The following is a 21,617-nucleotide window of genomic DNA, read 5'->3' as shown; positions in this document are numbered from 1 at the left end:
AACTCAGAGAGGAGAAGCAGTTTAAATGAAAAGATTGCAAAAAGCGCTTTATTTACAATGGAGTGTTTAAGGAACATCCCAGGACTCTCACATGGGAGAACCCATTTAGATGTATGGAGTGTGGGATGTCTTCCTCTCAGAGTCCACTCTTTTCTTCACAGCAATGAACTCGGCAGGAAATCAGTCATTAACACATGTTGTGTATGTGACGTTCTGGTATTTATGTGGTAAACTCTATAGTAATGAAATATTGAAGGCAATGTCAAACAATGTGATTATAATCTAAGATGTAAAGTACCTTTCAATAGAGAAGGGGTGAGGGTTTATCTGGATTGCTGCTGGTCAGTGAAGATTAAGGCTGGGCGATATATTGTCCAAACTGGTTTCTCGTCCACATCGTGATAACCTTCCAAAAACAATTGATATGGCAACCCACCACAGATCACAGTGTGTGTTTCTGGGATGCTGATTTGCTTGGAAGCAGCCGGCAGAAAGCTTTTCTTCATGAAGCCCCTGCAGATGCGGAGTTGCTGACTTCCCTCCCAGACGACAGGAAGTGAAAGACACACCTCCATTGCCCTGTCTCCTTCCAGCCTCTTTCCTCCCTTGCTCCCTTCTGCCGGTGTGTGTGCCTGACATAGATATCTTGTGTTCTGTATTTTTTTTACTGCTGAAACTGGATTTGCTCTCAGGAGCTAAGTTTTGTGCCTCACTGGGGACCCAGTGAGAACTGTACGCTTTGAAAGCTCAGTAAACTATTACTGAAGAAGTCCTGCTGCCTCTGTGTGTGTTTTTGACCTCAGTGTGGGAATTGCTCTACACGTGGCCCCTTCCCTGCTGCTACTTGGCTCATGCCCTGGAGTTGCTGTACTCAAGCATGCAAGACGGGTGCATCTGTGTGTGACTGGTTTTTGCAGGAAACCCTCTCACCCCCCCCCCCCGCATGATCTCCACACACTGCTACTTTACTAGAACTTCTCCCCCCTCCTACGCATTCTGAAGAAAACTTAAAATACTGTAATTTAATGCAAGATTCCCCACCCCAAGCCGTATTGCAGGAGGGGGAAGGAGGGGCTGCAGGTACCAGGGAAGTCTCCTGGGGGGCCCATCTTCCCTCACGAACCCCATGGGGCAACCCCAGAGCTCCTGCTTATTCTGGGGTTTGGGGAAGATAGTACTTTTCCATAGCACGAGTGCTACAGTCCCAGAAGTTATTATTCTTCCTGCCGGAGGACCAGTGTGCATATTATTATCATACTTATTTTACTGATGTTGCTGCTGTTGCTGTCAAGGACTGGCTGGGTGAAAAGGGGGGGGGAGGCAGCAGCTGGGGAACCCCCAAGGGAAGAAGGCTCGGAGGCCGGGTCTTGTATGCCCCCAAAGGCTATCAAAACTCCTAGGTCTGGCCAATTAAAGGCTGATATGGGAGCCTTTCGGGGCCAGGTCGGTTCTTTCATTTTCTCCTCTCCTCTGGAAAAGTGCTCTTTCTTTTGGGGTTTGATTATTTCTGCCTCCTTCAGTGCCCACTGCATCCTCAGCGAGGTACAATACTGTCCTTTCAACTTATGTAGGGCTCTCTCTCAGGACTGCTACCCAGGAGTCTGCGTATGCAAACTGCTCCAAACATCCAGGGTGTTTTGTCACGCTTCAAAAGACCTGGTTGGTTTGCTCCAGGTCCCACGAGCCGGGGGGGGGGGCAGCAGGGAGTTCTTAGTCGTTTGAGGTTCAATGCTCCACCATATTTGTGCTTGAATTTGTCAAAATTATTCACCATGCCTTGTAATGGAGTCCATTCTTCCTGTGAGTGTGACCCCCCCCCATTATGCCCTCCTGCTTAAGTTGTTACACAAGGGGGACTCCCTGCCCTTCCGACATGTTGCAGATAAAATAAAAAGTGGAGGGAAAGCCTTTTGAAAAGAGACAGGTGGCCAGCAAGGCCGACAGTGAGAAAGCCTATAGAAAGAAAAGACTCATAAATAAATGCCCCCCCCCCTCGGCTGCACAGCCCGTCAGTCCTGGGCAGAGAACTCGCAGTTGTGCCAAGAGGAGAGAGAGACTGATCTCTGCAGCCCCAGCCCTCAGCCGGACAGCAGCCTTCAAGCAAAACACAAAGTGAGAAAACTCCCCCCCCCCCCTCACAACCCTCTTGGCCGAGCTTCAGACAATACATAGACATTCACGGAGCTGGGAGCCTGCTGTTGCCTGGTTGAGGCACCCACAGCTGGCAGGCCACTGCTGCCGGGGAGGGGGGGGTCCACAAACGCAGAGAGAGAGAGAGAGAGAGAGAGAGAGAGCGCTGGCCCTCCAGCCCAGCTCCCCTGGCTGAGCTGGAGACAAAAGCGTCAATGCAAAACACACAAAAAGAAAGCTCTCCCCCCCCCCAAATGTGCAATTTAACTGCGAGCAAAACACACAGAGCAGCCCCCCTTGCCTGAGACACACAGAGAGCTGGGGGGGCACTGCTCCCTCAGTTGAGGCACCCACAGCTGGGTGGGTTCAAAGAAAGCCTCAATTTATCCAAGTCACAGCACCAAATGTATACACTGGTACGTCGGGTTACATACGCTTCAGGTTACAGACGCTTCAGGTTACAGACTCCGCTAACCCAGAAATAGTACCTCAGGTTAATAACTTTGCTTCAGGATGAGAACAGAAATCGTGCTCCGCCGGCACGGCAGCAGCAGGAGGCTCCATTACCTAAAGTGGTGCTTCAGGTAAAGAACAGTTTCAGGTTAAGAACGGACCTCCGGAACGAATTAAGTTCTTAACCCGAGGTACCACTGTACCTCCAAAGGCTAGAAAAACTCCTATTAAAGGTAAAGGCACCCCTGACCATTAGGTCCAGTTGCGGTCGACTCTGGGGTTCCGGCGCTCATCTTGCTTCAATGGCCGAGGGAACCGGCGTGCAGCTTCCAGGTCATGTGGCCAGCGAAACGCCGTTCACCTTCCCGCCAGAGTGGTACCTATTTATCTACTTGCACCTTGACGTGCTTTCAAACTGCTAGGTTGGCAGGAGCAGGGACCGAGCAACGGGAGCTCACCCCATCGCGGGGATTCGAACCGCCGACCTTCTGATCGGCAAGCCCTAGGCTCAGTGGTTTAACCCACAGCATCACCCTTAGGACTCCTAGGTCTGGCCAATAATACTCAGGAGCCAGGAGGAGATAAGGCATTGGAAGACAGAAGTGCCTGGCGTGCTCTGTTCCAGGGGGTCACGAAGAGGCGGACACGACTAAACGACTAAACAACAACCATACAGCTGAATGGGGTTTCTCTGCATGCATTTCCCCGCTCCTGGACCCAAGGGGCCAGCAGCGCATCCATGCAAAGGAAGAGCAGAGCTGCCGCCCTCCTGCGCCCCTCCGCGCCCTGACTTGCCCCCCTCTCGCCATGCAGCGCTGGGACCCCCGCTCTCCCCATGGGCCCTATCCTGGGAGAGAGGAGACTCACCGGATCCCAGCAGGCGCCCCCAGGCAGCCTCTGCAGAGCCGAACCAACGGGACCCCCACACGCCCCACTTCTTGCAGGAAAGGGAGGGGTGGGGCTTTCGCTCTGGAGGACCCTGCCCCCCCCGTCTTACTTTCCTCTCCTCTCTAGGAATCCAGCTCGTTTCCGTTTAACCCTTGGCAAGCCGAGCTCACGCCTCTCCCTCTCTCGAGAGCCTGAGCATCGCGCACCAATGGCATCCCGAGAAGGCGGAGCAGGAGAGGTTTATGGATTACTTCCGGCAAGGGATACATTCAGTTTTGGACAGCAGCTGAACGGCCCCCTAACAGCTGGCCCCTGAACACGGGTCCTAAGAAATCTTCACTGGCTCCCGGTCCGCTGACCTTGAAAGCCCCAAATGGTCTCAGCCCAGTAGAAGGGGAGGAGCGTCTCCACGTCCATCGCTCAGCCCGGACACTGAGGTCCAGCTCCGAGGGTCTTCTGGCAGGTCCCTCATTGCGAGAAGTGAGGTTACTTCTCGGTTGTCGTGACTGCCCTGTGGAACGCCCTCCCACCAGATGTCAAGGAGATAAAGCATCATACGACCTCCCTAGACGCCTGAAACGCCTCCCCCGCCCCGTGGATGTTGCAGGAAAGTAAATGAAAATCCCGACGGAGGACAAAGAGGTAAAGGGGTCGCGGGGGGGGGGGAGAGGAGAGGGGAGAAAAGTACCCAGAGACCCCTGACAGCTCCCCAAAGCGCCTTCCGTGGGCCCCGTCGGCAGTGATGCGAAGGGGGCTTTTCTCGGCCCCTTAGGCGCCTTGGCAGGGGCGGGCATGGGGCCCTCGCTCAGGGGGTCCCCATGAGGACCCCATCGCCCCGTGTCCCCCGCGCAGGCATCCCCGGAGCGCAGGGGGCTCCGTGCAGAGAGAGGTGGGCCACGAAAGGGTTAACGGGCAGGAGGAATAGAGACGCCCCTGCCCCTCCCCTGCTTCTCTTGGGGGGGGGGCCCTCCGGCTGGAGAGATGGGGGCGCAGGGTGTGGGATTAGCGTCGCCAAGGGAGCCTCTGGATGCAGGGGAGACTCGGGAGACAGGGAGGGGGTCAAGGAAGTGGGGGAGAGGAAGGGGAGCATCCCTGGGGCAGGGAAGGGCAGCATTGGCGGGGGGGGGGGAGAGGTAGGACGGACAGTCTGGGGGGGGGGCGTCTCCATCGTGGCAGCCGCGGGGGATCTCTGGTAGGATAGCCTTGGCTTCTCCCTCCCGCCCAGGAATGGGCCCCCCTTCAAGGCAACCAGAGGGATCCCTGGAAAGTGGGGGGTCCTGTCCCCCCACCCTTCTTTCCTGCAACCTCCATCCTCCTTCCACCCCATAAGCCCCTGCCCTGTCCAGACACAGCGATTCTGCCCAGTCCAAGCATTGGTCCCCTGGAGAGGAGAGGAAATCCCGAGAGGAAGAGGGGAGGGGAGAGGGCTTCTCAGAAGCTGCTCTTGGTTTCCGCAATCCCACCCAGGAAGCAGCCAGAAACCTTTTCCTCTCTCTCAGGCTTCCAGCTTTAAGTGCCTTTTCCACCGCCTGCTTCATTGAGGATGACGATAATGTACACCTGTCATCAGAAACGGGTGCAGAGTCCATGGAATGGCTCTCAGGGTTGATATAGAAGTTGCACCTCAAAGCATTTCTATTCCTCTTATTCTTTGTAGGCAATGTCAGAGTGACTGACAAGCTGAGATACAAGCCTTCAGCATCCGATGACAGCGACTGCATGAATCTTCCCAGTCAAAGGACCCATTTTCATGATAGACAGTGCCTGTGGCTGGAGGCTCTACACACAGGGTTTGCCTGTGCAGGCCAAAGACTGCCAGTATTAGCACAGGTGAGGTGTGTGACCTTCCCAAATTTACAGAATGTATATGAATGAGATTTCCTGGGTGGGATTATAGTTTATGGCAACCCTGTGGTTTTCTCCACCCATAACATTTTATGAGCTGATATGAGCTCCAAAATAACTTTAAAAACCCCCACAAGATCATCATCGTCGTCATCGTATTTATACCCCCGGGCCTTAGTTTGCCTCCCCATGATCTAGAGAAAACACCAGCTTTGAATCATACAGAGTAAAACTACCAGAACCTTCTTGAACCAATAGGCTCTGGATCCATTCCAGTCCGGCTTCCGCGCTGGTCATGGGACCGAGACGACTCTGGTCGCCCTAACAGATGATCTCCGCAGGCAGCTGGATCGAGGCGGGTCGGAGCTGCTGATTCTTCTAGACCTGTCAGCAGCCTTCGACACAGTCGATCACGAACTCCTGGACCACCGCCTTACCGACATGGGGATTCAGGGCACAGTCCTTCAATGGCTGCGCTCGTTTCTCTCTGGTCGGGGACAGAGGGTGGCGCTTGGGGGGGAATTGTCATCCCGCCACTCCTTGGTGTGTGGAGTGCCTCAGGGTGCGATACTCTCCCCAATGCTTTTTAACATCTTTATTCGCCCCCTCGCCCAGCTTGTCCGGAGTTTTGGGCTGGGCTGCCATCAGTATGCTGATGACACCAACTCTATCTGTTGATGGATGGCCATCCTGACTCGGCCCCAGACACACTGATCAGATGCTTGGAAGCTGTGGCTGGATGGTTATGTGGGAGCCGGTTGAAGTTAAATCCCTCGAAGACAGAGGTCCTCTGGCTGGGACGGGACGATATGGGATTGAGGGGGCAACTCCCATCTCTTGCGGGGGTGCAATCAGTGCCAGCACCGTCCGTTAAGAAGAGAAGAAGAGTTTGGATTTGATATCCCGCCTTTCACTCCCTTTAAGGAGTCTCAAAGCGGCTAACATTCTCCTTTCCCTTCCTCCCCCACAACAAACACTCTGTGAGGTGAGTGGGGCTGAGAGACTGTGACTGGCCCAAGGTCACCCAGCAGCTGCATGTGGAGGAGCGGAGACGCGAACCCGGTTACCCAGATTACGTGACTACCGCTCTTAACCACTACACCACACTGTAAGAGTTTGGGTGTAATCTTCGATACCTCCCTCTCCATGGAGGCGCAGATTGCAGCTATAACAAAGGCGGCATTTTTTCATCTCCGCCAAGCTAAGCAGTTGGCTCCTTACCTCTCTCGCCCTGACCTAGCCACTGTGATCCACGCGACGGTCACCTCCAGACTGGATTATTGTAACATGTTCTACGTGGGGCTGCCCTTGAGACTGACCCAGAAACTCCCGCGGGTGCAGAATGCTGCAGCAAGACTCCTTACGGGGTCTTCGCTGCGAGATCACATTCATCCGGTGCTATACCAGCTGCACGGGCTCCCGGTGGAGTACAGGATCAGGTTTAAGGTGCTGGTTTTAACCTTCAAAGCCCTATACGACCTAGGACCCTCGTACCTACGGGACCGCCCCTCCTGGTATGCCCCACAGAGGAACTTAGGTCTTCAAATAAAAACATCTTGAAGGTCCCAGGCCACAGAGAGGTTAGGCTGGCCTCACCTAGAGCCAGGGCTTTTTCGGCTGCGGCTCCAACCTGGTGGAACGCTCTGTCACAAGAGACAAGGGCCCTGCAGGACTTGACATCTTTCCGCAGGGCCTGCAAGACAGAGCTGTTCCACCAGGCCTTTGGTCAGGGTGCAGCCTGACTCCCTCCTTTGGCAATCTTTACAAGACTTTAGTTTATGGTTGCCATCAATTTTGAATTTGATTTTAATTAATTATTTATAATGTTGCACTATTTTAGTGTTGTTAGCTGCCCTGAGCCCGGCTTCGGCTGGGGAGGGCGGGATATAACTAAAATTTTTTATTATTATTATTATTATTATTATTATTATTATTATTATTGGTTAGGAATTATCACTATACATTACATCCGTACTTTTCTATGCCTGAAAAATGCAACCATGACACTGTGGGAATGTTCAGGAATGCAGGAGAGGAAATATTGTTTGATTATATCCTTTCCAACTTGTGTTAACAAGTTGTACAATTTAGCAGAGTAACATTCCTCTTTTTAAACTTACAGCGGATGCGTTTGCTCAGGCTCACTAAAGCCTCTAAAATAAGTTTCCTTGGTAATTTCCACTTTAGTCCCTCATAAAAAGATAGACACGACACAGTCTTCTATAAAAGTATAAAAAGAGTTTACTCACACATTCTGTTCACAAATGGATCCCAGAAGGCAGACTTAGGTTAGAAAAGTTACATACACCTGGAAACTATCCCATAAGGAGACAGTGCAAGAGAGCATCTTAGGCTAAGCAGATGTTGCTTCTTTGAAGAATGTAGTCAGAGAGAGAGAGATGGCTGACCAGTCCTGCTCTTATCTGGGCAGGTGAGGTCGCGCCCACCTCTAGTCACATGCAGAAGAAGTCTGTCCCAGCCTCGGAGAAACTGGAAGTTCTGACTGGCTGGTCAGGACATCCCCTTTTATGTCCACTCTAGGGATGTTGTACTTGACTGTTCTTGTGTTTCACATTCCACAGACACTTTAAAAGTCAGCACCAACCGTTTGAATTGTGCTCAGAAATACGCTGGGAGCCAGGGAAGATACTTGAGATATAGTGTCATGTGGTCTTAGTGGCTGCTCCCAGTAACTAGTCTAGCTCCCCCATTCTGGATTAGTTTCACAGTCACCTTCAAAGGTAGCCCCATGTAGAGCAGATGGCAGTAGACCAAGCAGGAGATAACCAGAGCATGTGCCACTCTGGTGAGATAGTCTGAAGGCTGGTAAGTTCTCAGCTAGCGTACCAGATGGAACTGGTAGACAGCTGCCCTGGACACAGAATTGACCTGCGCCTCCATGCACAGCTGGGAGTCCAAAATGACCCCCAGGCTGCAAACCTGGTCCTTCAGGGGCACAGTTACCCCATCAGGACCAGGAAGGCCCCCACCCTCCCCCAGGGGCAGTACTTCTGTCTTGTCAGGATTGAACCTCAATGTGTTGGCCGCCATCCATCCTCCAGCCACCTCCAGACAGCCACACAGGGCATTCACCATCTTCACTAGCTCCAATTTAAAAGAGAGGAAGAACTGGGCATCATCCACATACTGGTGAACACCCAACCCAAACCCCCTGATGATCTCTCCCAGTGGCTGCATATAGATAGTAAAAAGCATAGGGGAGAGGATGGAGCCCTGGGGCACCCCACAAGTAAGCATCCAGGGGTCTGAACACCACTTTCTGGACATGGCCCAGGAGGAAGGAGGGGAACCACTGCATAACAGGGCCCACAGCCCCCCTAGAGGGTCCAGAAGGACACCATGGCCAGAGGTCTTCAAAGCCGCTAAGAGATCCAGCAGAACCAGGAAACAGCTTTCCTCTCAATATCTATCCCATTGGAGATAATCAGCCAGGGCAGTTTAAGTCCCATGATGAGGCCTGAATCCCCATTGGAAGGATCAGGGGGGCAGAAGCTTTCCTGGTCCTGCACCCCCAAAACTTCCAGCCACAATTCTTTAATTAGCTTTCAAGGGGCCACCTGATACATTGTGGTCTTTTCTTCGAAAAACAAATATTTTGAATACTTTTACAGTGCCGTATGATGTAAATATGGGATGCGGGTGGCGCTGTGGGTTAAACCACAGAGCCTAGGACTTGCCAATTAGAAGGTCGGCGGTTCAAATCCCCGCGATGGGGTGAGCTCCCATTGCTCGGTTCCTGCTCCTGCCAATCTAGCAGTTCGAAAGCACGTCAAAGTTGAAGTAGATAAATAGGTACCCCTCCGGCGGGAAGGTAAACGACGTTTATGTGCACTGCTCTGGTTCACCAGAAGCGGCTTAGTCATCCTGGCCACATGACCCGGAAGCTGTACGCCGGCTCCCTTGGCCAATAAAGCAAGATGAGCATCGCAACCCCAGAGTCGGTCACGACTGGACATAATCGTTAGGGGTCCCTTTACCTTTACATTTATGATGTAAATTTTGTTTCTGTTTCCCTTGTTCCACATCGGAGAGACTTTGAGCTCATCTCTCTGCCTTCATGAAACTGCTGTGTTAGCAGCACTGCCTGGGCAGTGTGTTTGGGGGTCCTGGGCTGCCTAGACAAGAAGACCCCCTTCTCAGCCTGGCTGATATGGTCCCAAGGAACACAGAGCAGTAGGTTTGGCACCAGCTTGGCTGCAGGAGTTGAATGAAGAAGGTGTGCAGGGCACCATCCAACCATCTTAGAGACTCCACTCTGGATTTGTGTAGGTTTCCCTCCACAGCCTTTTCTTCTCCTGAACATAACTCACAAGGCAGCGAAGGTTTAGGACCAGAGTTTTTCTTCTTGATGGGCTCCCTTCCCCGGTAGATGGCCGGTTGAAGCCATTCCTGGAATCGTGGCCCCTGTTGCATCCTGACAGCTTCTGGAAGCCTCAGGTGAGAGCATAGTGCAGGGTGGGGACGTCCAAAGGTACAACCACTCCCCTAACACCCCATGACATCAGATAATTGTGATATTTGAGACAGAAGAGGAATAAATTCATGTCTCTAGAAATAACACAACTTCAGGCCATCAATAAATGAACACTACATATTCAAGGTTGAAGTTTTCACTAGTACAGTTATCCATTTGCCTTTAATATGCAGCTTTTTCAGTGTCACATTAGGATAGTCAGAAGATGGTCCTGAGATCAGGCAGCACATCATTATTATAAGGAACAATGGGGGGGGGGGTGTTTCCCATTTGCCATCTGCTTTCCTTCTGCTTCTCCTGCTCTCTCCATGCAGTGTGAGACATGTAGACAGAGGTCCATCTCCAAGAACAGGAGCTTCCCTGAGCACCAATTCAGCTGACCCCAAGCACCAAGCCTTGTCACTAGTTCTCTGACTGACCCAGACCACAGGCCCTGGAGAAGATGTAGACCTGGGCCTCACATAATGGTCCACATGGACCTCCTGAGGCCAATGGGGCTGTGCAGGTGATTCATGAAGATCTAGAGGTGGATGGAGGATTATGATGCAGAGGATGGGGAATGTCCAAAGGAACAATGAACCAGAGAAAGAGAGGGCCTGTTCATGGACAGAGAGCAGCTGCCTTTCCTGTGAGGAAACAATTGATTTGAAAAGGCTGTATTCCAAGATCATGCTGCTTTATTAACGATGTTTGAGGATTATGAAAGGTTTCTGCTGCATTACTATCATTTGATGACATTGCTTTTTCATTTCCTAAAAGTTGGGAATATGGATCGGAGGCGGGGGAATGTAGGAGATGTTGAAATATAAGACAGTGCTAATGGCATCTCTTTCCCTTTGTTCTCTTCCTTGAAACCCAAACAGGATTTCCTTTCCTCCCACTCTGAAGAAGGTGATGGAGAAGACATTCAGAATTCCAGGGCATGGGGCACCTTTCGTTTCATTAGGAATAGAAATTAAAATGTGTGAAATATGGAATATGCTTCATTGAATTAGCAGACATAGCTCACATCGACTCCAAGAGAGGAGAAACCATTGAAAGGTATGGAGAGTGGGAAAAGTTTCACTGATAGTGGAAAACTTAGAACTTATCAGCGGAGTCACATGGACAAGAAAGGATTCCAATGCAGGGAGTGTGGGAAGAACTTCAGTCAGAGAGGACTCCTCAATAAACACCAGCGGACTCACACAGGGGAAAAAACCTTTTAAATGCATGGAGTGTGGAAAAAGCTTCAGTCAGAGTGGACACTTAAGTTTACATCAATGGACTCACATGGGTGAAAAACCATACAAGTGTATGGAGTGTGGAAAGAGCTACAGTAAGAGTGCACACCTCAATAAACACCACCAGACTCACACAGGGGAGAAACCATATGAATGCAGGGAGTGTGGGAAGAGCTTCAGTCAGAAAGGAAGTCTGAAATTACACCAACGAACTCACACGGGTGAAAAACCATATAAATGTATGGAGTGTGGAAAGAGCTTCAGTCAGAGTGGACACTGCAATATGCATCAACGGATTCACACAGGGGAGACACCATTTAAATGTATGGAGTGTGAAAAGAGCTTTAGTGATAGAGGAAGCCTTAGAAGACATCAACAGATTCACACAGGGGAGAAACCATATAAATGTATGGAATGTGGAAAGAGCTTCAGTCGAAATGGATACCTTACAACACATCAACAGACTCACATAGGGGAGAAACCATATAAATGCATGGAGTGCGGAAGGAGCTTCAGTTACAATGGACACCTTAGAATACATCAACAGACACACACAGGGAAGAAACCATTTAAATGTTTGGAGTGCGGACAGAGCTTCAGTCAGAGTGGACACCTCAAAATACATCAACAGACACACACAGGGGAGAAACCATTTAAATGTTTGGAGTGCGGAAAGAGCTTTAGTCATAATGGAAACCTTAGAATACATCAACGGACTCACACAGGGGAGAAACCTTTTAAATGCATTCAGTGTGGAAAGAGCTACAGTCGGAATGGAAACCTTAGAAAACATCAGCAGACACACAGGGGAGAAACTGTTTAAATGTATGGACTGTGGAAGGAGCTTCAGTTAGAGTGGAACCCTTGATTTATGTTAACAAACTCACACAAAAGACAAACCTTATAAATATCAGGAAAGTAGAAAGAGGTTCAATCCTAGTGGAAGTTCTAAATCAACAGACTCACAGACAGGAAGAAGTTTAGGAGTTGAAACCCTACAAACCATCAACAAATTCAGAGAGGAGAAGCAGTTTAAATGAAAAGATTGCAAAAAGTGCTTTATTTATAAAAGAGTGTTTATCTGGATTGCTGGTGGTCAGTGTGGATTAGGGCCAGGCGATATATTGTTCCAAACTGGTTTCTAGACCACATCGTGATAACCTATAAAAAACAATTGATATGGCAACATACTAAGAATCACAGTGTGTGTTTCTGTGATGCCCATTTGCCTGAAAGCAGCCGGCAGAAAGCTTTGCTTCGTGAAGCCCCTGCAGATGCCGAGTTCCTGACTTCCCTCCCAGACGACAGGAAGTGAAAGACACACCTCCATTGCCTTGTGTCCTTCCAGCCTCTTTCCGCCCTTGCTCCCTTCTGCCGGTGTGTGTGCCTGACTTAGGTATCCTATGTGCTGTATTTTTCTACTGCTGAAACTGGATTTGCTCTCGGGAGTTAAGTTTTGTGCCTCACTGGGGACCCAATAAGAACTGTATGCTTTGACACATTTCTGGGATCCTCAAGGTGCCCCCCAGCCTGGCTCCACTCAGCCAGGGCAGCTGCATTTTGTTTCGCTGCAGGTGAACCTTTCCTCTGAAACACGGGGTCTTAAAGGAACTTCATAGGGGGGGGGATCAGTGAGAAGGAGCTTCTGGAGCCTGTGCTGACCCCTCCCTGAAACTCTCCTGAGCCCCTCCCCTTTTCATTTCTATGACTGGGGGTCCCGCACAGCCCTCAGGGCACCTCAATATCTTGGGAGGGGGAGCTATTTTGTCTGCTGAGGGCAGGGACACAATCCTGTCTCATTGCGGGGTCTAAGGCTTTTAGGTAAGAGGCTCAGGTGGAAAAGCACGGAGAAGGAAAAAATCCTGGGGTGCTGATTTCCTCCGCTGCCCAGCTCCCCAGGGGGCCACTGTTAGGATATAGTTCCGTTCCACCTTAAAAGGGAGCAGGCTGTTGTGTGTCACATGCCTGTTTACTTCCAGCTTCTGCTGGGAACTTCCGTTTTGTATATAGCTTTTGTATTCTGGCTGTTTTCCTGGAGACGGAGGCAAGCAGTCATGTTTTTCCTTTGTTCTGAACTACGTTGAATAAAGCTGTGAATATGCTCTCCTGTCTGCATCTTTCCTTGTGGAGACTCTGCGGAAAGGGTGGGCATGGGGTTTGGAATGTCTCTGAGGCTCCTGTCGCTAATTCACTGGTGCTGTTCCACGGGAGACCGGTGGTCGTCCAGAGGCACCTGGGGGCTGCCTGATGCCTCCGTCTCCCTGGCAATATCCCAACAGCCACACCCCGCGGTCCCTCCGGGGTCAGCAAAGAAGGAGAATCCAGGCAAGTTAAGGGAGCAAAACAGCGGTCAGGAGACCTGATCTTTATTTGTAGCAAGAAGGTTCATCCTCACAAAGAGTAGGAACCCTGAGAAGATGGTTGTATGAACTTTTTTTCAGGGGTTGTTGCTGTTGGCGTTTTGTGTTTATATTTTAGATCTTGTTGAGATTCATGTGGAAATTGTTCAATTGTTCAATCCCAGCATTCCAAACTAACCCCATCGCCGTCTAGCAATACCTAAAATTTACTCTTCTACTATAATTACCATTAATATATTAATGTCATTGACACATGTGTACACAACTTTAAATACAAACACCAAGACATTGCACTGAAACTTTCATTAAATGCGCATGCATGCATTTTCCAAGAGTCTCATTCGAGTAGAGTGCTTAAGAGTTTTGGACTAGGACCTGGGAGACCTGGGTTCAAATCTCCACTCACTCATGAAGCTCACTGGGTGATGGCTTCACAGCCCAACCTACCTCACAGGGTTGTTGTCAGGATTAAATGATGAGGGGGAGAACCCCTTTACACCACACTGAGCTTCTTGAAGAAACAGGTGCTATAAAGGCATCCAATAAATTTCAGTAAGAAGAAAGGTAAGATTCTGCTCTTAGGCAAGAAGAATCAGCTGCACAAATATAGGATGGGGGATACCGGGCTTGCCAGTAGGACATGTGGAAAAGACCTGGGGTCTTAGACTAACATGAGTCAACAGTATGATGCAGCAGCAAAAAAGGCTGTTATTCTAGGTTGCGTCCAAAGAACTCAAGTGTCCAGATCAAGAGAAGTAACAGCCCCACTTTCTTCTGCCTTGTTCAGACCACACATGGAGTCCTGTGTCCAGTTTGGGGTGCCCCAATTTAAGAAGGATTTTGACACGCTGGAAGGTGTGCAGAGGGGGTTGACCAAGACAATTAAGCGTTGGGAAACCAAGCCTTCTGAGGAACAGGAAGGGCTGTCAGGTGGAAGATTGAACAAGCTTGTTTTCACCGGCTCTGGAGGCTGGGACCCAAACCAATGGCTTCAAATTAGAGATGCCCTTGGAAGGTTGCGGACTCTCCTTCCTTGGAGGTTTGTAAGGAGAAGTTTGAAGGCAATATGTCATGGAATAATAATAATAATAATAAATTTTATTTATATCCCGCCCTCCCCAGCCGAAGCCGGGCTCAGGGCGGCTAACAACAATAAAACAGTACAAACAACACTCTAAAATCATTCATTATAAAAATTAATTAATTAATTAATTAATTAATTAATGGAAGCTTTAGTTGAGACGACCCCGGGGTCTCCTGCAGGTCTAAAATTCTATGATTCTCCCCTGTATGAATTCTTTGATGGGCCATGAGCTTGGTCCTCTTACCGAAGCTCTTTTCACATTCCAATCATTGATATGGTTTCTCACCACTGTGAATTATTTGATGGGAAGGGAGACCAGAGCTCACAGTGAAGCTCTTCCCACGTTGGGAGCACTGATATGGTTTCTCAACACTGTGAATTCTTGGGTGTGCCACAAGATTGGCACGATGACTAAAGGTCTTTCCACATTCCAAGCACTGATATGGTTTCCCCCTTGTGTTAATTTTTTGGTGGGAAGTGAGATCGGCTCCCTGGAGGAAACTCTTTCCACGTTCCAAGCACTGTGAATTCTTTGGTGGGAAGTGAGATTGGCTCTATGGCAGAAACTCTTTCCACATTCTGAGCACTGAAAGGGTTTCTCACCACTGTGAATTATTTGATGGGAAGTGAGATTTTGCTTCCGACTGAAGCTTTTTTCACATTCTGAGCACTGATAGGGTTTCTCACCTGTATGAATTATGTGATGGGCTGTGAGATGGGTGCTCTGACTGAAGCTCTTTCCACACTCTCGGCATTGAAATGGCTTCTCCCCCCTGTGAATTCTCTGGTGTTTACGGAAGGTTGTGCTTGTATTAAAGCTTTCCCTCCATTCCAAGCCCTGATAGGGTTTCTCCCTGCTGTGAGTTATTTGATGCGAAATGAGATGTGCACTCGTACCGAAGCTCTTTCCACATTCCAAGTATTTCAGTGGGTCCTCCCCTGTGGGAATTATTTCCTGTGAAGTGAGGCTTTCATTCCAACAGAAAGTTTCCCCCCATTCAGAGAACTAAGAGGGTTTCTTCTCAATAGCATTTCTTTGGTGGGTAGTCGAATGGGAGCTGTGACTGAAGTTCTCTCCACACTCCAAGAGTGGCAATGGCTTCTCCACTGTGTGGATTCTGTCATGGGCATCCTCTCTCTCTATTTCCAAATCATCACCACCTGCAATGAAGAAAGAAATGGATTAGAGATGCAGGAAGAAATGGGAGTGCCACTGTACTGAATATTGATCTCTAACCCTTCTGATAGAAGAAGAATTCCATGCATCCACATTACTGACCACACACTAGAGGTGGTCAGTGTTAGAATCAGAGATAGGACAGCTAGGACATAAAGAGGACCTTAAACCGAGGATACGGGCGCAACAATGGAATGTCTAGGTGCACTCTCTTATGACAAAAATACACAGCTGAAAAGGAATGAACAGCAGCTAAAATAATATGTTCATTTTTCACGTGGTCTAGTCCTTCCCCTGCCCACCCCCCTGATTTTTAAAGGAGGTCTCTCCTTCAGTCTTCACAGAGTAGCTGGAAGTGGGGAGGCAGAAAAAGGTCCTCCTTTCCTTCCACTCTGCAGTTTTAATCCGAAATCTTAGGTTCTGCACGCAGAGCTCAGAAACTGCTCGTGTCTATGGCATTCCCTGTTGCAAAATGCGCCTAGAACCATGCGAGTTTCAGACACTGGAGGTGGTGGATGATTGTGTCTACCTAAGAAACCAGCAACCTCTTCATTGATGCTGACCTGGACAAGTGTACTGGCGAGGCAGTTACGGCAACAGCTCACCTCTCCAAAAGAGAACAGTGGTACCTCTGGTTAAGAACTTAATTCGTTCTGGGCATCTGTTCTTCACCTGAAACTGTTCTTAACCTGAGGTATCACTTTAGCTAATGAGGCCTTCCGTTGACGCTGTACCACTGCTGCATGATTTCTGTTCTCATCTACCTGAGCTGCTTCCACAGCCGTTGCTTCTCCTTCCCCACCAGGAATAGATGGAAGAGGAGGTCTTGCTGGCATCATCTGGTCACCTGCAAGAGACAAAGGTAAGTGGGAAGCCAGGAGTGCAGCTGCTCTCCAAAAAGTCTCACCTTCTGAGTGCATCTGGACATTTGGACCCATTTCATAATTTAGTTGGGTTAAAAAATACATCTCCCTCATTGGTGCTCTTGGCCCCAAGTGTCTCCCCCCCCCAAAAAAAAAGATGACAAGAACCCATGGATTCGTTTTGATACCCACAGAAAGGGACCAAATGGAGAACGGACTCCTTCCTTACCCAGCAGCCTCTCTCTGGTGTCCAACGGAGTCCTTTTGGTCTCAGAAGAATCTGGGCCCATTTCTGCAAACAGACCCTGTCTCTGAAATAGCAACGAAGATTCAAAACAGAGAATATGAAGAAGAGTTAGAAAAGGAGTGACAGAGGCAAAAACTGAAGGGCAATCTGATAGCATTCAATGGCTGCTTTCCAAAAAATATATTATATAATTATATTATATAAAATATAATTTATTATATTATATAATATAATAAAATATAGTATATTAATAGAGAATTTTCACATATCGTCACTCATGTTTGGAGCCCCTTTGGAGTATCTAGAGGAAAGTCTCTCTCACCTGCTGCTCTGCCTGCTTTCTCTCCTCTGCCTGACTCAGGAGGAAACCTTCGGCCAGGGCCACCGCCTGGGAACTGGTCTCAGCTCCACATTCCCTCACCCAACTTTCCACCTCCGGTGGAAGGACAGCCAGGAACTGCTCCAAGATCACCAGGTCCAGCATCTGAATTGATGAAGATGATCATCCAAATGTCATAGACCAAATGGAGCAAACAGCACACAGACCTAGTGGTGGGAGGAAAAAATCCTTAAATAAGAGACACGGGGGAATGATTAATGGACTTCAATGTCTGTACACTAATGCACAAAGCATGGGAAATAAACAAGATGAGCTTGAGCTCTTGGTACAGCAAACTAAATATGACATAATAGGCATCACTGAAACCTGGTGGGATAAGTCCCACGATTGGAATGTAATAATGGAGGGATACAATCTATTTCAGAGAAACAGACCAGACAAGAAAGGAGGAGGAGTGGCGTTATATGTCAGGGATGTGTATACCTGTGAAGAGATCCAAGATTTAGAACCTCAAAGCCAAAGTGAGAGCATTTGGGTCAAAATTAAGGGAGAGAAGAATAACAGTGACCTCATTGTGGGAGTTTACTATAGATCCCCAAGCCAAACGGAGGACATAGATGATGCCTTCCTGGAACAGATGGCCAAGCATGCAAAAGGAAGGGAGATAGTAGTAATGGGGGACTTCAATTACCCGGATATTTGTTGGATGTCAAACTCAGCCAAGAGCATAAGGTCAAACAGATTCCTCACTGGCCTTGCAGACAACTTCATTGTCCAGAAAGTGGGAGAAGCAACAAGAGGAACAGCCATTTTAGATCCGGTCCTAACCAATGTTGATGACCTGGTTAGTGGGGTAGAAGTGGAAGGATCATTAGGCGCGAGTGATCATGCTCTTCTGAAGTTTACTATACAGCAGAAAGGAGCAGCCAAGCATACTAGGACTCAATTTCTTGACTTTAAGAAAGCCGACTTCATAAAACTTAGGGAAGTGCTGGGTGAGATCCCATGGACAGTAATACTAAAAGGAAAGGGAGTTCATGATGGCTGGGAGTTTGTTAAGAGGGAGATAGTAAAAGCACAACTTCAGGCAATACCAATGAGACGGAAACATGGAAGGTGCCTAAAGAAGCCAGGGTGGCTATCTAAAGAACTTTTAACTGAGTTAAGATTTAAAAAGGATGTGTACAAAAAATGGAAAAGGGGGGAAACCACCAAAGAGGAATTCAAACAAATAGCCAGCACATGTAGACACAAAGTCAGAAAAGCTAAAGCACAGAATGAACTCAGGCTTGCTAGAGAGGTTAAAAACAACAAAAAAGGCTTTTATGGGTATGTTCGTAGCAAAAGGAAGAACAAAGAAACAGTGGGGTCACTCAGAGGAGAAGATGGTGAAATGCAAACAGGGGACACAGAAAGGGCTGAACTCCTCAATGCCTTCTTTGCCTCAGTCTTCTCCGATAAAGAAAACAATGCCCGACCTGAAGAATTTGGAGCAAATGATTCAGCAGAGGAAACCCAGAATAACTAAGGAGATAGTACAAGAATACTTGGCTGCCCTCTGTCCCTTCCCCCACCTCCCACAAAAGCCAGCAAGAGCTGCACCCCCTTTAAAGGGTGCACGGCTCCTGCAGGCTTTTCTACCAACGGGCCGTGTCAGTTCCTCCTCCGTCCTCTGGGAAAAGCTTGCAAGAGCCTCGCGGAGCGTAAGTGCAGCTCATGGGGGCGTTTCCCGCCTGCCTCCCGCCTGCATCCGCTCCATAAGATGCACACACATTTCCCCTTTTTAGGAGGGAAAAAAATGTGTCTCACGGAGAGAGAAATACGGTAAGTCTCCAGCCCTCCTAGAGGGAAAGTGACCATGCAAAATGTGCAGGGAACTGCTGGTCTTTCGGAGAGATGAATCAGCCTGGTTGCGCCTGCCTTTCAGAGTTTTCAGTCAAGGAATAAAGTCAGAACTGTGATTGACAAGTGAGTCATTTGTACTGAGTGTTACCTGAGCATTGGGTTTTTTGGGGGGGGTCCTAACCCAGGGCTCCTCAAGAGTTGCTCTCCTGCCCAACCCCACTTCAGGGCCCATTTATTCCCTTATCTGGCTAACTCCTGAGGGTCAAGTAGGTGAGGCCAAATGACATGTGGGTGGGGTCAAAGGACAGCACTCGAAAACAAATAAAGTGGGACAAGCCTTTCTATGCCTGTAATGCATTTACAACTGTTCTTATTGCTGTTTTTTAAATTTTGTAATCTGCTCTTGGAAATTCGGGTGATGGGCAGGGAACTAACAGTAATGATGATGATGATGTTACATTGCTTAACATGCCCCCTCCCCAGTCATGAATACTTGAGGACACTCCTGGGTCCATCATGGTCGCTTGAGGCCCATGTCCAGCTCAGGCTAGTTCCCCACCCCACAGACCTTTTGGGACAGAGAGGACATGGCCCTGGTCCTCCCTGCTCTGCACCAGATGGGATGGTTGCAACGCTCTCTGTGTGGAACTGCCTTGAAGGCGACTCGGGAACTGGCCCAAAACGCAGCAGCCAGATGATTGGCTGGGCTGCCTCTCTTTATGAAGGGCATTTCTCTCCGACCTCTTTGCCCAAGGAGATCAAGGCGGCATCCATGGGTCTACCCCTCTCCACTGAGTCCCCCCACAACAAACACATTGGATTCCTGTTTTAAAACAGTTGCACTGGTTGTTTCCTTTCCAGCAGGACATGAAATATACCCTGTGGAATTTGCTGCCAAGGAGTGTGGTGGAGTCTCCTTCTTTGGAGGTCTTTAAGCAGAGGCTTGACAACCATATGTCAGGAGTGGTCTGATGGTGTTTCCTGCTTGGCAGGGGGTTGGACTCGATGGCCCTTGTGGTCTCTTCCAACTCTAGGATTCTATGATTCTAGGACCACTCCTGCTCTCAATGCCTTGGCTTGTGAGACCTCCAGTGGTGCTTTCATGGAACTATAGAGGTGGATGGAACCCCAAGGATCATCTTGCTCAACCCCCAGCAATCTCAGAGGGCATGCTTGCATCTGGAGGAACTGAGCACTGAAGGTGGGCCCTGCAGGATCAGGCCAGAGGCCTCCCTCCTATAGGGGAGACAGAGCAGAGGAGCCCCCCATCGCCCTCTCCTCCTCCACAGATTGGCCTCCTCCTCTTTTAAGGCCACCTTTATTGGTGGCCTCCCTGGCTCTTGTGGGAGGCAGTTCCACAGGTTTTACTCTGCCCTGCAAGAGGAAGCCCTTTCTCTTCTCTGCCTTCCTTCCTTCTCCTTTCACAGGTGAGGTTTTAGGGACCAGGGTATATTTCATGTCCGAATGTTTCCATCCGCGGACAACCTCTGTTATACAAGGGGACTGATCCATACATCTGAATGGGGTTTCTCTGCATGCATTTCCCCACTCCTGGACCCAAGGGGCCAGCAGCGCATCCATGCAAAGGAAGAGCAGAGCTGCCGCCCTCCTGCGCCCCTCCGCGCCCTGACTTGCCCCCCTCTCGCCATGCAGCGCTGGGACCCCCGCTCTCCCCATGGGCCCTATCCTGGGAGAGAGGAGACTCACCGGATCCCAGCAGGCGCCCCCAGGCAGCCTCTGCAGAGCCGAACCAACGGGACCCCCACACGCCCCACTTCTTGCAGGAAAGGGAGGGGTGGGGCTTTCGCTCTGGAGGACCCTGCCCCCCCCGTCTTACTTTCCTCTCCTCTCTAGGAATCCAGCTCGTTTCCGTTTAACCCTTGGCAAGCCGAGCTCACGCCTCTCCCTCTCTCGAGAGCCTGAGCATCGCGCACCAATGGCATCCCGAGAAGGCGGAGCAGGAGAGGTTTATGGATTACTTCCGGCAAGGGATACATTCAGTTTTGGACAGCAGCTGAACGGCCCCCTAACAGCTTGCCCCTGAACACGGGTCCTAAGAAATCTTCACTGGTTCCCTGTCCGTTTCCGAGCACCATTCAAAGTGTTGGCGCTGACCTTGAAAGCCCTAAATGGTCTCAGCCCAGTTAAGGGAAGGAGCATCTTCACCCCCGTCGTCCAGCCCGGACACTGAGGTCCAGCTCCGAGGGCCTTCTTGTAGCAAGGATTTTTAAGGTACCTGTGACCCACTCGAATTGTGCCCAAGAATTGACAGACGCAGCAGTGGAGAAAAAGAAAGAGATATTTATTGCTGAGCAATAATTGACCCAGTGGAATCGTTTCCAGAGACTGGGCGTCTTAGCTCTAGCGCCCTGAGGCTTTATATCTTGAGTACATACATCATAGATCGTGACATAATCAAATACAATCGCACACGGCAGCAAAAATAAAACCAATGAGCGCATTCAAGCCTCGCCCCTGATCATGTAAAGAGTTCCCTCCCAACTTCTGCTTTCTTCAGTCTGAACATTAGTCCGACCTTTCCCCTAATAAAAAGGAGAAAGGAACTGTATTCGGCCGTTACGCTCTCCTATGCAACATCTGCCAAACAGGGACATTTTGCGGTTAGCATCTTCCTGTTTTTAGCTGCTCAGGACCCTGTCTGGACAG

The 21,617-nt window shown here is 49.5% G+C and overlaps 1 protein-coding gene and 1 long non-coding RNA gene across 3 annotated transcripts; both read right to left on the bottom strand.

Moving 5' to 3' along the window:
* Nucleotides 1-15,493: 15,493 nt before the first annotated feature.
* Nucleotides 15,494-20,762, bottom strand: LOC310659282. 2 transcript variants are annotated; one of them, XR_014502715.1, is made up of 2 exons: nucleotides 20,658-20,762; nucleotides 15,494-15,639 (listed from the first exon to the last, which is right to left on the bottom strand). It is a non-coding gene; the product is annotated as an uncharacterized lncRNA (long non-coding RNA). The 2 variants fall into 2 exon arrangements; XR_014502716.1 differs by lacking the exon at nucleotides 20,658-20,762 and adding an exon at nucleotides 17,797-18,301.
* Nucleotides 15,987-17,249, bottom strand: LOC310658835 (zinc finger and SCAN domain-containing protein 32-like; the record flags this gene model as incomplete). The annotated part of the gene is made up of 4 exons (XM_083401205.1): nucleotides 15,987-16,004; nucleotides 16,420-16,502; nucleotides 16,748-16,829; nucleotides 17,088-17,249. The coding sequence occupies 4 exons, from the start codon at nucleotides 17,247-17,249 to the stop codon at nucleotides 15,987-15,989; spliced, it is 345 nt and encodes a 114-aa protein (XP_083257331.1).
* Nucleotides 20,763-21,617: the final 855 nt, after the last annotated feature.

This window comes from Podarcis tiliguerta (genome assembly GCF_965153285.1).
Source record: "Podarcis tiliguerta genome assembly, chromosome: 10".
Classification (NCBI taxonomy): domain Eukaryota; kingdom Metazoa; phylum Chordata; class Lepidosauria; order Squamata; family Lacertidae; genus Podarcis; species Podarcis tiliguerta.
The sequence above is the reverse complement of the archived record's forward strand: the minus strand, read 5'-3'. Positions and strand labels throughout refer to the sequence as shown.